The following is a 14,110-nucleotide window of genomic DNA, read 5'->3' on the forward strand; positions in this document are numbered from 1 at the left end:
CACTTACTCTACCAAATGTATTTAATATGTTCAGGAAGGAAAAATCCTAGGAATCACAAAAGAACAATAAGACCCTTTCACTGATCAACTGAAAATGTAGGGACTTCGCTAGTGGTCTAGTGGTTAAGACTGCGCTTCCAATGCCAGGGACGTGGGTTTGACCCCTGACTGAGGAACAAAGATCCCACATGCCACATGGTGTGGCCAAAATACAAAAAATTTTTTAAATTTTAAAACATACATGTGTTCAGTCCAGTTCAGTCGTGCCCAACTCTTGCAACCCCACGGACTGCAGCATGCCAGGCTTCCCTGTTGATCACCAACTCTCAGAGCTTGCTCAAACTCCTGTCCATTGAGTGGGTGACGCCATCCAACCATCTCATCCTCTGTCGTTCCCTTCTCCTCCCACCTTCAATCCCTCCCAGCATCAGGGTCTTTTCCAATGAGTTGGTTCCTCGAATCAGGGGGCCAAAGTATTGAAGCTACAGCTTTAGCATTAGTCCCTCCAAAGAATTTTCAGGACTAATTTCCTTTAGGATGGACTGGTTGGATCTCCTTGCAGTCCAAGGGACTCTCAAGAGTCTTCTCCAAGACCACAGTTCAAAAGCATCAATTCTCTGGCGCTCAGCTTTCATTATGGTCAAGTCTCACATCCATACACGACTACTGGGAAAAAGCATAGCTTTGACTAGACAGACCTTTGTTGGCAAAGTAATGTCTCTGCTTTTTAATATGCTGTCTAGGTTGATCATACCTTTTCTTCCAAGGAGCAAGCGTCTTTTAATTCCATGGCTGCAGCCACCATCTGCAGTAACTTTATAATCTTGTAATAGCAAAAACTATTAACTGAATCTTCATGAAACAATATTAACCCTTCTTATATTTTTTTCATTTATTCAAATATATTCATACAAATATCTATGCATATATTCACAACTGTATATGCATAAACAGAAAAAAGTTTGGAAAGATATATATCAAAATGTTAAAAGTACTTATCTCTGGTAGTAAGATTTATTTTCACTTATGTCTTTTCAAATATTTCTCTAAGTTAACATTTATTACATAAATTTTTAAAGTCAACATGTTAAAATCTCATGCTTTTGGAAATCTGATTATTTCTCATACTGCAAAGTAATTCTGCCTGCCCATTCAAACTCCTATTCAAGATTTTATTTACAGCTCATCTCATTAAGTTTTCTTCAGCTTCTCTCATCTCAGTTTTTTATAAGAGTTTCTATGATATCAGAAACATAAAGTGTCATATGGAGTCTTGTGTCATTGTCTACTTCATACATAGACACCTTGTGTTTCCTTAGTGCTCTAGGAAGGTCAAAGATATTTTCTCCTTATCTTGCATCTTATAAACTATCTAACATAAGACTTAGAAACAACATAATGGGTATGGAACAAAAACTAAAAACTAGTATCAATTTCTTAGATAAAGCAACTAGTTAATAATACTGGCAGACATAAAGCAGGAGCTTTATTGTCCAAAACAAAAACAATCAGAGAAAAGCTTATCAAAGCAATCATTAAGTTGCATTAAAAGCTGCTCTCTGATTGCCTGGAATTCACTAGCTGGCTTAAACATACAGATCTGTTCTCTAAAATCTCCAGCTACATGAACAGTTTGCATGGATTAAGCTTCATTCTACCATGCCTGCTACTGGACAAGGACTGTAAAATCTGGAGCTAATCATAATAGTAACGGGGGTGGAGAGCATGCCTTACAAAAAAACAAGCTGTTCTCAATACATACAGTACCTAGAAACAAGAAGTGGTCATTTGAGAGGTAACAATTTTTAAAAACAGGTGAGGGGGGTTCAGGTTGGGGAACACGTGTACACCTGTGACGTATTCATGTTGATGTATGGCAAAACCAATACAATATTGTAAAGTAATTAGCCTCCAATTAAAATAAATAAATTTATATTAAAAATAAATTTTTAAAAATTGTTTTAATTAAAATTAAAAAAAAAAACAACAACAACAGGTGAGGGCTTACCATATGCCTGGCACTGTTCTTAATACCTTATATGAATCAATTTAATTCTCACAAGCATCCTATGAAGTCTGTATTTCATCATTCTCATTACAATTTCATTCATGTATTTATTCAGCAACAAATATTAATAGAGCATATTTCTATGTTCAGGACAATTTTAGATGCTAGACACTGAGAACAAAACAACTTCCCTGTTTTTAGAGAGCGTGTGCGCACCTGGTGGTGGAGACTAAGCCCAGCATGTCATCCAGTCCAGGCACAATGGAGAAAAGTAAGAGACTTACGGGAGAGCAGACACTGCCATTTTTTTAACATGTGGTACCCATCAGAAAAGTATCACTTATAGATAAGGTCATTAACTGACAAAGACTTGAAGCAAAGAAAATTCAGCTATTTGGGGAAAGAGCCCCAGGAAGAGAAAACTCAACTACAAAGGTCTTCCAGCAGGAACATACTAAGAAACAGCATAAAGGCCTGAGTGGTGGAGTAGCGTGAACAACAAGGGGGCAAAAGAAGACAGTGAGCAGGAGCAGAAGTTCTCAACCTTAACTGCCACTAACTCACCAGACAAAATTTTGGAAAATACAAAAGTTCCACTTCTAGTATGAGAAAGTAAGTCAAAGGAAACAGACTTCCTGACGAGAGTAATTAGAAAAGCTGGACCAAATGCAGAATAAATATCTGCTTCTGTGCAATAATGAACTATGGAGTCAAGGTCCAGGAGATGAAGGAAGCCTTGCGCTGGGGGCCACATTATCTTTGGAGGTATCTTCTACCCCCAGAAGAAGCCACTAAGAACTGAACAGAGCACTTCTTAAAAAACTTTATTATGGAAAATTTCAAACACTCACAAAAGTGTAAAGAGTAGTATAATAAATTCCCACGAATCCATCAATTAGCTTCAAGAATTATCAATATGTGGCCGATCTCATCTCATATTTATCATTCTCTCGTCCTCTACCTTTTTGTTAAACAATAGATTCTTGTTGGTTATTTATTTTTAAATATAGCCATGTGTACATGTCAATTCCAAACTCTGTAACAATCCCTCCCCTTCAGGTAATGGTGAATTCTGAACAGAGTCCTTTTAATAGCACCCAGGTCTCAGGGACCAAAAACTGAACTTCAAGGACCTCCAAAAGAGGAAGGACTGGTGAATTTCCCACACTGTGGGGTAGCACTCTCCAGTGCCATATATGGGAAGTAAATGAAGTGGAAATAGTCTGGATTTCACAAGGATTGAGGCCCAGCTTCAAATCACCAGAATGCCCAATTCCATTAGGATGATCCAGATTGCCAATTCCACTAGCCCAGAAAGAAATATAAATCCTCCCTGAAGGACGGCATCATTACTCTAGTCTTTGAATTCTAAAAGGTTTTCAATTTACATCTCCAGGACTCAAAACAAAAACACATGAAAAGACAAGATATTCTAACAAAAATCATGAGAATCAGCAGAAAATAGAAACAGATCCCCAAAAGACTCTGATGATGAAACATCCTTTCAGAAACAAACTGTATTAAAGAGAACAATCAGACTTCTCAAAAAGAAAAGACATCAAGAAGAATTTCTGCCACAATATCTAAAGCTAGAAAAGCCAAGATTCTAGAAATTAAAAACTGAAAGACCTACAATAGGAAACAGACAATCCATAATTGAGGGGAACTGACATACCTACCTCAATAATTAAGACAATAAAGTTTTAAAAAATTATACTACAGATGTATAAGATTTAAACAACATGACCAAATGTGACCTAACATGTAAAGAATATTCTGACTCTACCAACTGCAGACCATACACACTTTTTCAAAGTATGAGTCATTTATAAAAACCAACCATGTGCTGAGCCATAAACTAACTTTCAAGAAAAACCAAGTTCAGTTCACTTCAGTTGCTCAGTCGTATCCGACTACTTGCAACCCCATGGACTGCAACACGCCAGGCATCCCTGTCCATCACCAACTCCAAAAGCTTTTTCAAACTCATGTCCATGGAGTCGGTGATGCCATCCGATCATCTCATCCTCTGTCATCCCCTACTCCTCCTGCCTTCAATCTTTCCCAGCATCAGGGTCTTTTCCAGTGAGTCAGTTCTTCACATCAGGTGGCCAAAGTATTGGGAATTTCAGCTGCAACGTTAGTCCTTCCAATGAATATTTAGGACTGATTTCCTTTAGGACTGAATGGTTTGATCTCCTGCAGTCCAAGGGACTCTCAAGAGTCTTCTCCAACACCACAGTTCAAAAGCATCAATTCTTCAAAGCTCAGCTTTCTTTAGAGTCCAACTCTCACATCCACACATGACTACTGGAAAAACCGTAGCTTTGACTAGACAGACCTTTGTCAGCAAAGTAATGTCTCTGTTTTTTAATATACTGTTTAGGTTGGTCACAGCTTTTCTTCCAAGGAGCAAGTGTCTTTTAATTTCATAGCTGGAGTCAACATGTGCAATGACTTTGGAGCCCAAAAAAATAAAGTCTCTCACTGTTTCCATTGTTTCCCCATCTATTTGCCATGACATGATGGGACCAGATGCCATGAACTTAGTTTTTTGAATGCTTAATTTTAAGCCAGCTTTTTCACACTCCTCTTTCACTTTCATCAAGAGGCTCTTCAGTTCCTCTTTGATTTCTGCCATAAGGGTGGTGTCATCTGCATATCTAAGGTTATTAATATTTCCCCCAGCAATCTTGATTCCAACTTGTGCTTCATCCAGCCTGCCATTTCACATGATGTACTCTGCACAGAAGTTAAATAAGCAGGGTGACAATATACAGCCTTGACATATTCCTTTCCCAGTTTGGAACCAGTCCGTTGTTCCATGCCCAGTTCTAACTGTTGCTTCCTCACCTGCATACAGATTTCTCAGGGGGTAGACAATGTGGTCTGGTATTCCCATCTCTTGAAGAATTTTCCACAGTTTGTTGTGATCCACACAGTCAAAGGCTTTGGTATAGTCATTAAAGCAGAAGTAGATGTTTTTCAGAAACTCTCTTTCTTTTTTAATGATTCAATGGATGTTGGCAATTTGATCTCTGGTTCCTCTGCCTTTTGTAAATCCAGCTTGAACATCTGGAAGCTCATGGTTCACAAACTGTTGAAGCGTGGCTGGAGAATTTTGAGCATTACTTTGCTAGTATGTGAAATGAGTGTAACTGTGCAGTAGTTTGAACATTCTTTGGGACTGGAAGAAAAACTGACCTTTTCCAGTCCTGTGACCACTGCTGAGTTTTCCAGATCTGCTGACATATTGAGTACAGCACTTTCACAGCATCAACTTTTAGGATTTGAAATAGCTCAACTGGAATTGTATCACCTCCACTAGCTTTGTTTATAGTGATGCATCCTAAGGCCCACTTGACTTCATACTCCAAGATGTCTGGTTCCAGGTGAGTGATGACACCACTGTAGTTATCTGGGTCATGAAGATCTTTTTGGTATAGTTCTTCTGTGTATTCTTGCTACCTCTTCTTAATATCTTCTGCTTCTGTTGGGTCCATACCATTTCTGTCCTTTTTTGTGCCCATCTTTGTATGAAGTGTTCCCTTGGTATCTCTAATTTTCTTGACGAGATCTCTAGTCTTTCCCATTCTGTTGTTTTCCTCTATTTCTTTGCATTGATCGCTGAGGAATGCTTTCTTATCTCTCCTTCGTATTCTTTGGAACTCTGCATTCAGATAGGTATATCTTTCCTTTTCTCCTTTGCCTTTCGCTTCTCTTCTATCCACAGCTATTTGCAAGGCCTCCTCAGATAACCATTTTGCCTTTTTGCATTTCTTTTCCTTGAGGATGGTCTTGGTCACTGCCTACTATACAACGTCACAAACCTCTGTCCATAGTTCTTCGGGTACTTTATCAGATCTAATCCCTTGAATTTATTTGTCACTTCCACTGTATAGTTGTAAGGGATTTGATTTAGGTCATACCTGAATGGTCTAGTGTTTTCCCTACTTTTTTCAATTTAAGTCTGAATTTGGCAATAAGGAGTTCATGATCTGAGCCACAGTCAGCTCCTAGTCTTATTTTCGCTGACTATATAGAGTTTCATCATCTTTTGCTGCAAAGAATATAATCAATCTGATTTCAATGTTGACCATCAGGTGACGTCCATGTGTAGAGTCATCTCTTGTGTTGTTGGAAGAGGATGTTTGTTATGACCAGTGCGTTCTCTTGGCCAAATTCTTAGCCTTTGCCCTGCTTCATTTTATACTCCAAGGCCAAACTTGATGGGGGGTGGGGAGCAACGGAATCACACAAAGCATGTTCTCAGATCACAGTAGAATAAGTGAGCTCAAAAATAGATTAACTAGAAAAATCTTCATTTGTCTGGAAATTAAACAATGACATTTAAATGGCTTATGTGTCAAAAAACTGGTAACAAGGGAAAATTAAAAAATAGTTTTAACCAACTGATAATAAAAATACTAATGTAAAAAGAGTACAATGCACATAAATCTGGGCATAAAGGAAAACAGTCTTAATAGTGTATATGATAATATAAGAGGCTAAACACTAATAATGTATTCACCTCAAAATTTTTCTTAAAAGAACAGCAAATTAAACCCAGAGGACGTAGTGAGGAAGAATAAAGGATAAGAACAGAAAGCAATGAAATAAAATACAAGCATATGCCAGGAGATAATCAACAAACTCAAAAGCTGATTTCTTTTTAAAAACTGATACATCTGTAGTGAGAATGATCAGAAAAAAAGGTACAAAAATGTATAAAAGAGGACATCAATATTGCAGACACTAAGAAGAGGATTTTATAAACTATATTTATTTTTTGTTGTTGTTTTTTAAATTTTATTTTATTTTTAAACTTTACATAATTCTATTAGTTTTGCCAAATATCAAAATGAATCCATCACAGGTATACATGTGCTCCCCATCCTGAACCCTCCTCCCTCCTCCCTCCCCATACCATCCCTCTGGGTCGTCCCAGTGCACTAGCCCCAAGCATCCAGTATCGTGCATCGAACCTGGACTGGCATCTCATTTCATACATGATATTTTACATGTTTCAATGCCATTCTCCCAAATCTTCCCACCCTCTCCCTCTCCCACAGAGTCCATAAGACTGTTCCATACATCAGTGTCTCTTTTGCTGTCTCGTACACAGGGTTATTGTTATCATCTTTCTAAATTCCATATATATGCGTTAGTATACTGTATTGGTGTTTTTCCTTCTGGCTTACTTCACTCTGTATAATAGGCTCCAGTTTCATCCACCTCATTAGAACTGATTCAAATGTATTCTTTTTAATAGCTGAGTAATACTCCATTGTGTATATGTACCACAGCTTTCTTATCCATTCATCTGCTGATGGACATCTAGGTTGCTTCCATGTCCTGGCTATTATAAACAGTGCTGCGATGAACAGTGGGGTACATGTGTCTCTTTCCCTTCTGGTTTCCTCAGTGTGTATGCCCAGCAGTGGGATTGCTGGATCATAAGGCAGTTCTATTTTCAGTTTTTTAAGGAATCTCCACACTGTTCTCCATAGTGGCTGTACTAGTTTGCATTCCCACCAACAGTGTAAGAGGGTTCCCTTTTCTCCACACCCTCTCCAGCATTTATTATTTGTAGACTTTTGGATCGCAGCCATTCTGACTGGTGTGAGATGGTACCTCATAGTGGTCTTGATTTGCATTTCTCTGATAATGAGTGATGTTGAGCATCTTTTCATGTGTTTGTTAGCCATCTGTATGTCTTCTTTGGAGAAATTTCTATTTAGTTCTTTGGCCCATTTTTTGATTGGGTCATTTATTTTTCTGGAGTTGAGCTGTAGGAGTTGCTTGTATATTTTTGAGATTAGTTGTTTATCAGTTGCTTCATTTGCTATTATTTTCTCCCATTCTGAAGGCTGTCTTTTCACCTTGCTGATAGTTTCCTTTGATGTGCAGAAGCTTTTAAGGTTAATTAGGTCCCATTTGTTTATTTTTGCTTTTATTTCTGATATTCTGGGAGGTGGGTCATAGAGGATCCTGCTGTGATGTATGTCGGAGAGTGTTTTGCCTATGTTCTCCTCTAGGAGTTTTATAGTTTCTGGTCTTATGTTTAGATCTTTAATCCATTTTGAGTTTATTTGTGTGTACGGTATTAGAAAGTGTTCTAGTTTCATTCTTTTACAAGTGGTTATAAACTATATTTAAATTTAGATGAACAAATTCCTAGAAAAACACAATTTACCAAAACTCTCATAAGAACATAGCTTGATACACATAAAGGAAATTAGATCCTTAAGTTAAAACCTTTCCACAAAGAAAATCTCACACCCAAATGGTTTCACTGATAAATTCTTCCAAATATTTAAGAAAGAAATAACATCAATATTACACAATCTCTTCCAAGAACAGAAAAAGAAGGACGGATACTTCTCAACTCATTTTAAGAGGCCCGTAAAACCTTAGAGCCAAAATTGAACAAAACACTGCAACAAAGGAAAACTGCCGATTAATTTAACACACAAAAATCTGTGTTTCTATGATCTGCTCACAAAAACCCCCACAAGGTTGTTCACAGCATCTTTATTTGTAATTGTCATAAACTAGAGACAAACAAAATGTCCTACAATAGGTGCATGACTTAACCAAACTCTGGTTCATCTGTGGCACAGAATCCTACTTAACAGTAAAAAGGAATAAACTATTGACATGTGCCAACAACTTGGATGGGTCACAAAAGTATCAGGCTAAGTAGGGGGATGAGGATCTCAAAAAATCACATAATGATAACTTCATTGATATAAAATTCTTGAAGTAACAAAATTACAGAGATGGAGAAAAATCAGTAGTTTCCAAGGCTTGAGGGCTTCCCTTGTGGCTCAGCTTGTAAAGAATCCGCCTGCAATGTGGGAGACCTGGGTTCGATCCCTGGGTTGGGAAGATCCTCTTAAGAAGGGAAAGGCTACCCATTCCTACTTGCAAAGAGTCAGACACGACTGAGTGACTTTCACTCCAAGGCTTTAGGATGGCTGAAGGAAGAGGAGTGGTATTGCTCTAAACAGGCCGCATACACGAGTTCTCTGTGGTGATGAAATCATCTGTGTCTTGTCTGCCATGGGGTTTACACAAATCTATACATGTGATAAAGTGGCATAAAACCTATACCCACATTGTATAAATGTCAATTTCTTGGTTTCCATATTCTCCTATAGTTACACAAGATGTAACCACTGGGAGAAACCAGGTGAAGGTTCCATGGGACATCTCTGTACAATCTTAGCAATTTCTTATGAATTTGTAATTATAGATAATAAGGGGAACAACAAAAAGAAAACTGCTGCTTTATTGAGAACAGATAAGGAAGGCAAGGAAGACCAGGTACAGCAGACAGACAATAACAAAGGCAAGAGATGACAAGGGCAACTTAGGCCAGGACGGCACCAGTGAAGAAGTTAAAGAGCTGAATACCAGACACACTTTGAAAGTAAAACAGCCAGGTTTGCTGATGATGTGCATGTGGGTGAAAGAAAGAGAAGATTCAAGGGTGAAGGTTTTTGGCCTGAGCACGGAGATGGGTAGTTTCCAACGTCTAGGATGGCGATAACAATGGGAAGAACAGGTGAGAAGGAGATTAAGGACAGGACATCTGAAGTGTGAGGTGTCTGTGAGACATCCATGTGGAAACACTGAGAGGGATTCAGATAGGGAGGGCTGAGGTCAAGGGCTGGGAGTCTAGAGTGAAAACGTAAACTTGGGAATCTGCAGTGAATAGAAGGTATTTCAAGACAAGAAACATCTCTGAAAGAGTCTAAATGGGTGTAAATAAAGAAAAATGGTTTGAGGTCTGCACCCAGGACACTTTAATATTCGAAATCAGGAAGATAAGAAAAAACAAAGACAGCTGAGGAAAGTACAGTCGTATAAAGATCCATGACAAAGTAATGACGTGGAAGTCAAATGAAAAGTAGTACTTCATGTCAGAAAAAGTGTCTGACAATAGCAAATGTTGTTGAGGATATAAAACAACAGGAACTCTCATACACTTCTGGTAGGAATATAAATTGCTATGTGTACAACTTCCTAGATCTTATACTGGTCTACAGTAACTCCTGCATCTATACTCCAGAAGGCATATATAAGTAAGCTCCCAGCAACAATGTGGGTGGCTGCCAAAAAATAAAAAGAAGCCTAATGTCCTTCCAAAGTACAATGGCTAAGCTACAGCATATTCATAATGGACACTACATAAGTATAAAATGAACTATGACTATGTGCAGTAACATGAAAGTATTCCAAACAACACTGGACATAAAGACGCCAGTCACGGAAGATTAAATTCAGTAGGATTTTATTTCTATAAAGTTCTAGGCAATAGCAAATTAAATTAAGAAAGCATACAAAAGTGGAAAAGCTTTAAAGAAAATCAAAAATATTATAAAAAATCAGTAGTTTAAGGAGCAGGGAAGTGATGTGTTAGGATAAATAAATGTTTCTGAGAAGCTGACAATGTTCTGTTTCTTAACTAGGATGGTGATTATATGGAATTTTTAAATAATTACTTTTTTAATGACATGACTGAGAGACTGAACTGATCTTATACTTTTCTATATATAACTAATTATAGCAGAGAAAGTATTCACCTGTGTCCAGTGTTGCTGAAAAGGTCACAGGAGAGACTCAGAGAGATGAGGAAGAAAGTCTGGTTGGAATAAGCTTTAAAGAAAGTGAGGAAAAGGAAAAAGAAACATACTCCTATAAAAGGGAGCAGCTTCTTCCTGTTGGAGAAAGTTGCAGAATCAAGGGGGGAGTTTAGCTTTGTTTTTCAAATGAGAGACATTATAGCAGGTTTTTATGCTGATGAGAATGGTTCAGCAGAAAAGGAGGAATTCATGCTGATGAGAAAAGAAAGAATTGCTGGATGATGTTCATCTATAGGCAAAAGGGGATGTGATATAGTGAATGAGTAGAAAGGCTGGGCTTTTCCCAGTCAAGGGAAGGAAAGTTAAGTGCAAGGGGACTTCAAACAAACAAGGTCATCAGTTGAGAAGGAGAGCTGGGGAGAAAAGTATAAAGTGACAGAAGATGTTCAACAGTTGTCTAGGAAAATTGGAGAACTCTACAACTTACAAGAGAATTTCCAGCCAACACAAATAGTCTACTTAAGGTTAATGTCTGAAACTTAAAGGGAAAAGAGTTAAGATGTCCAAGTATTTTTTTCTTCAATGATGTCTGACATAGGGAAAGAGTTGGATTTCAACCAGAGCTGCTGGGAAGAGAGGATCAACAAAGAAGGTATATGCTACGGAGTGATCATAATGACAGACCACGTGACTATAAGCAGAGAAGTGACAGAAGTGAGAACATGAGGAAGGTGAAGCACTATCAGAAGTTAACAGAATCAATGATGAGTATCAAGAATTGGAGCAGAAGTACTAGACATTATGACAACTAGAGGCAGTTACAATGTGGGATTTTTGAGAATGAATTAGGGAGAGGGCACAAGTATACATACTGAAGACAAGATCTAGGATATGTCCTCAAAATGCACACCTGAGACGAAGTAGAAAATATTTGTGAGAGAGGATGTCAAGGAATTAAGAAGTCAGAATTCTAAAGAAAAAAATCATCTAAATGCATATTGAAATCACCAAGAATTCTAAGAATAAAGTTTAAAAGCCAGGTGCTAAAAACATGAAAGCATGAAGAATAATGCAGCTCCTGTCTGGAGGCAACAGCCTTGACTCCCTCATCTTACGGCCAAGCCATGCAGCTAGTAGTAACTGATAAGACTCAAATGGAAACACCAACTGTCTGGTTCTATTTTAAGCTAAAAATTGACAGACCAGTAGTTCCCAAACTCTTGAGAACTTTAACTTAAAAGTTAAAAGAAGTCTAAGTCACATAACAATAAACTTTTACTATCCAGTAAAAGACAAAACACAAAACCAGAAGAACTACTACGAATTCAGTGACTAAAATAAAAATTTTCATTATTAACTCTGCTGCTGCTGCTAAGTCACTTCAGTCTTGTCCGACTCTGTGCGACCCCATAGATGGCAGCCCACCGGGCACCCCCATCCCTGGGATTTTCCAGGCAAGAACACTGGAGTGGGTTGCCATTTCCTTCTCCAAGGCATGAAAGTGAAAAGTGAAAGTGAAGTCGCTCAGTCGTATCCGACTCTTAGCGACCTCATGGACTGCAGCCTACCAGGCTCCTCCATCCATGGGATTTTTCTAGGCAAGAGTACTGGAGTGGGGTGCCATTGCCTTCTAGAATCTACAAATATATATGAAATTTCTATTCAGTCATTAAATCTAGAGACATGGTTATGTGAATCTCTTTCAAAAATGCTGCTGAGTGAGCACTCTCTGCAAGAAAATGGCCATCATTCCACAAACATTTATTGAGCATTGGTTTGTAATAGCTCTGTGGTGAGCTCTGGAGGATTCCTTACCCCTGAGGAATTTACAGAAGAAGGCAGTGATGCTCATACTTTTCAGTCTCAGGACCACTGTATCCTCTTAAAAAATTGAGCACCCAAAGAACTTTGTTTTGTGGGTAGTGTCAATCAATAGTTAGCATATTAGAAATTAAAACAAAAATTTTAATACAAAAAATTCATTAGCATCAGAGTGACGATGCCATCACAAGTCATATGCAGCTTCTAGAAAACTGTAAACACATGAAAGAGCAGAAATGGGTGAAAAAAAAAGTTTTAGTACTATTATGAAATAATTTTGATTTGGTAGACTCCCTGAAAAGTGTTTACATACACTGGAATTCTGTTCTTTTAATAAACAGATTGGGCCACTGCACTATTTTTGTCATTCAAAAAATTATTAGAATAGTATCATTCGTGGTAGATGGGATGCCACAGGTAAAAATAACTGGTGTTAAACAACCCACCTTCTAGTATAATAGCAGAGAGAGGGAGGAAAAGAGGGAGGGAGGTTTTTTGTGGCATAATGAGAATAAGAAGATTCATATTTGCATATCTACTGTTTCCAAGCACTGAGATGGGCATATAATCTGACAATAGCTAATAAAGTGGGAGTAATACCCACAAGGCAAGAGATGAACTAAGTGTTCAAGGCCTAAAGCTAGTGAGCATGGGCACTGTGAGGGGAACCAGGTCATACTGACCCTAAAGCCTGTGCTCTTTCTGCTGAAACTCTGAGTTCACACAGACTAGAACAAATGGAAGACAGTTCTGAATTTTCCAATATATTTTTCTCCTATATTATGCATATGTTTTCTCTTTCTTGGTTACATAACACTTCCAAGCATGACAAGATCATCAAACTGATGAGTGACCCTGACATCTCCCCCTAGCTTGTGACTTTTCTCTTCACTTCAGACCAAGGGTTCTCAGAGTGCCGTCCCTAAGTCTATGCCGTAATGGAATCTGATCAACAATAGCCAAATGAGTTTGTCACTAGAAAGAACAAATGAAAGCAAGTTGATGTCACTGATGAGACAGAAGAAAATGAAGAAAAGCAGTAAACGCTCTTATATATGACTTGGGTTAAAAACTTCAAATGCTCTCAGCTCTAACAAGATAAACATTTCACGACCATCTCCATCACTGCCCACACGCACCCCAATACAAAATATTTATACTCACCTTCTTTATCAGTAACTGACCAGGAATATTTCTGAAAAGGCTTACTAGATGGAAGGGGGTCCATCTCCAGCACTTTATAAATCTGACCAAAGGCTGATAGTCTGAGTGCATGCTAAAGAAAAAAAGATTATATTTATTAAAATTTTTCATTCATAAAGCCCTTAGAACATCTAGCTAAAAACACATTCATCAAATGCTATTATTATGATGACAAAAGTCCCCAACAGAAGGCAAGAAAAAAGTTTTTAAATCAATTACATGATATCATTCTTTCTAAGAGACCACAGTCATTGGGCCCATCTCCTACCTGTGCACTGTGGGTAATATCTTCTTTTTGCTGGATGGTCATATAGCTCAGAGCATCTGTTGGATCTCGCTCACAAGGATCATGAAGACCAGGACCCCCTTTGGCAAAGGCAAAAAAAAAAACAAACACAAGTACCATTCAGAACTGAACTTAGAATTCAGTAAACTAACACAAAATAGAGAGAAAGAAAAGAATGGAGAGGAAAAAGAAAAGAAAAGG

At 38.0% G+C, this 14,110-nt stretch overlaps 1 protein-coding gene across 4 annotated transcripts in view; it reads right to left on the reverse strand.

Moving 5' to 3' along the window:
• STRBP (spermatid perinuclear RNA binding protein) overlaps positions 1-14,110 on the reverse strand; it is a 151,956-nt gene that overhangs the window by 38,746 nt on the left and 99,100 nt on the right. For all 4 annotated transcript variants that reach the window (XR_003513489.1, XM_027556221.1, XM_027556219.1 and 1 more), the window contains exons 9-10: positions 13,892-13,989; positions 13,585-13,696 (exon numbers count right to left, since the gene is read on the reverse strand). Coding sequence is in view for 3 of the 4 variants with exons in the window: in XM_027556221.1 (XP_027412022.1) it covers positions 13,585-13,696; positions 13,892-13,989 (210 nt within the window). In the remaining variant the exon portion in view is untranslated. The remainder of the gene's footprint in view (positions 1-13,584; positions 13,697-13,891; positions 13,990-14,110) is intronic.

This window comes from Bos indicus x Bos taurus, chromosome 11, assembly GCF_003369695.1.
Source record: "Bos indicus x Bos taurus breed Angus x Brahman F1 hybrid chromosome 11, Bos_hybrid_MaternalHap_v2.0, whole genome shotgun sequence".
In the NCBI taxonomy this organism is placed as follows: domain Eukaryota; kingdom Metazoa; phylum Chordata; class Mammalia; order Artiodactyla; family Bovidae; genus Bos; species Bos indicus x Bos taurus.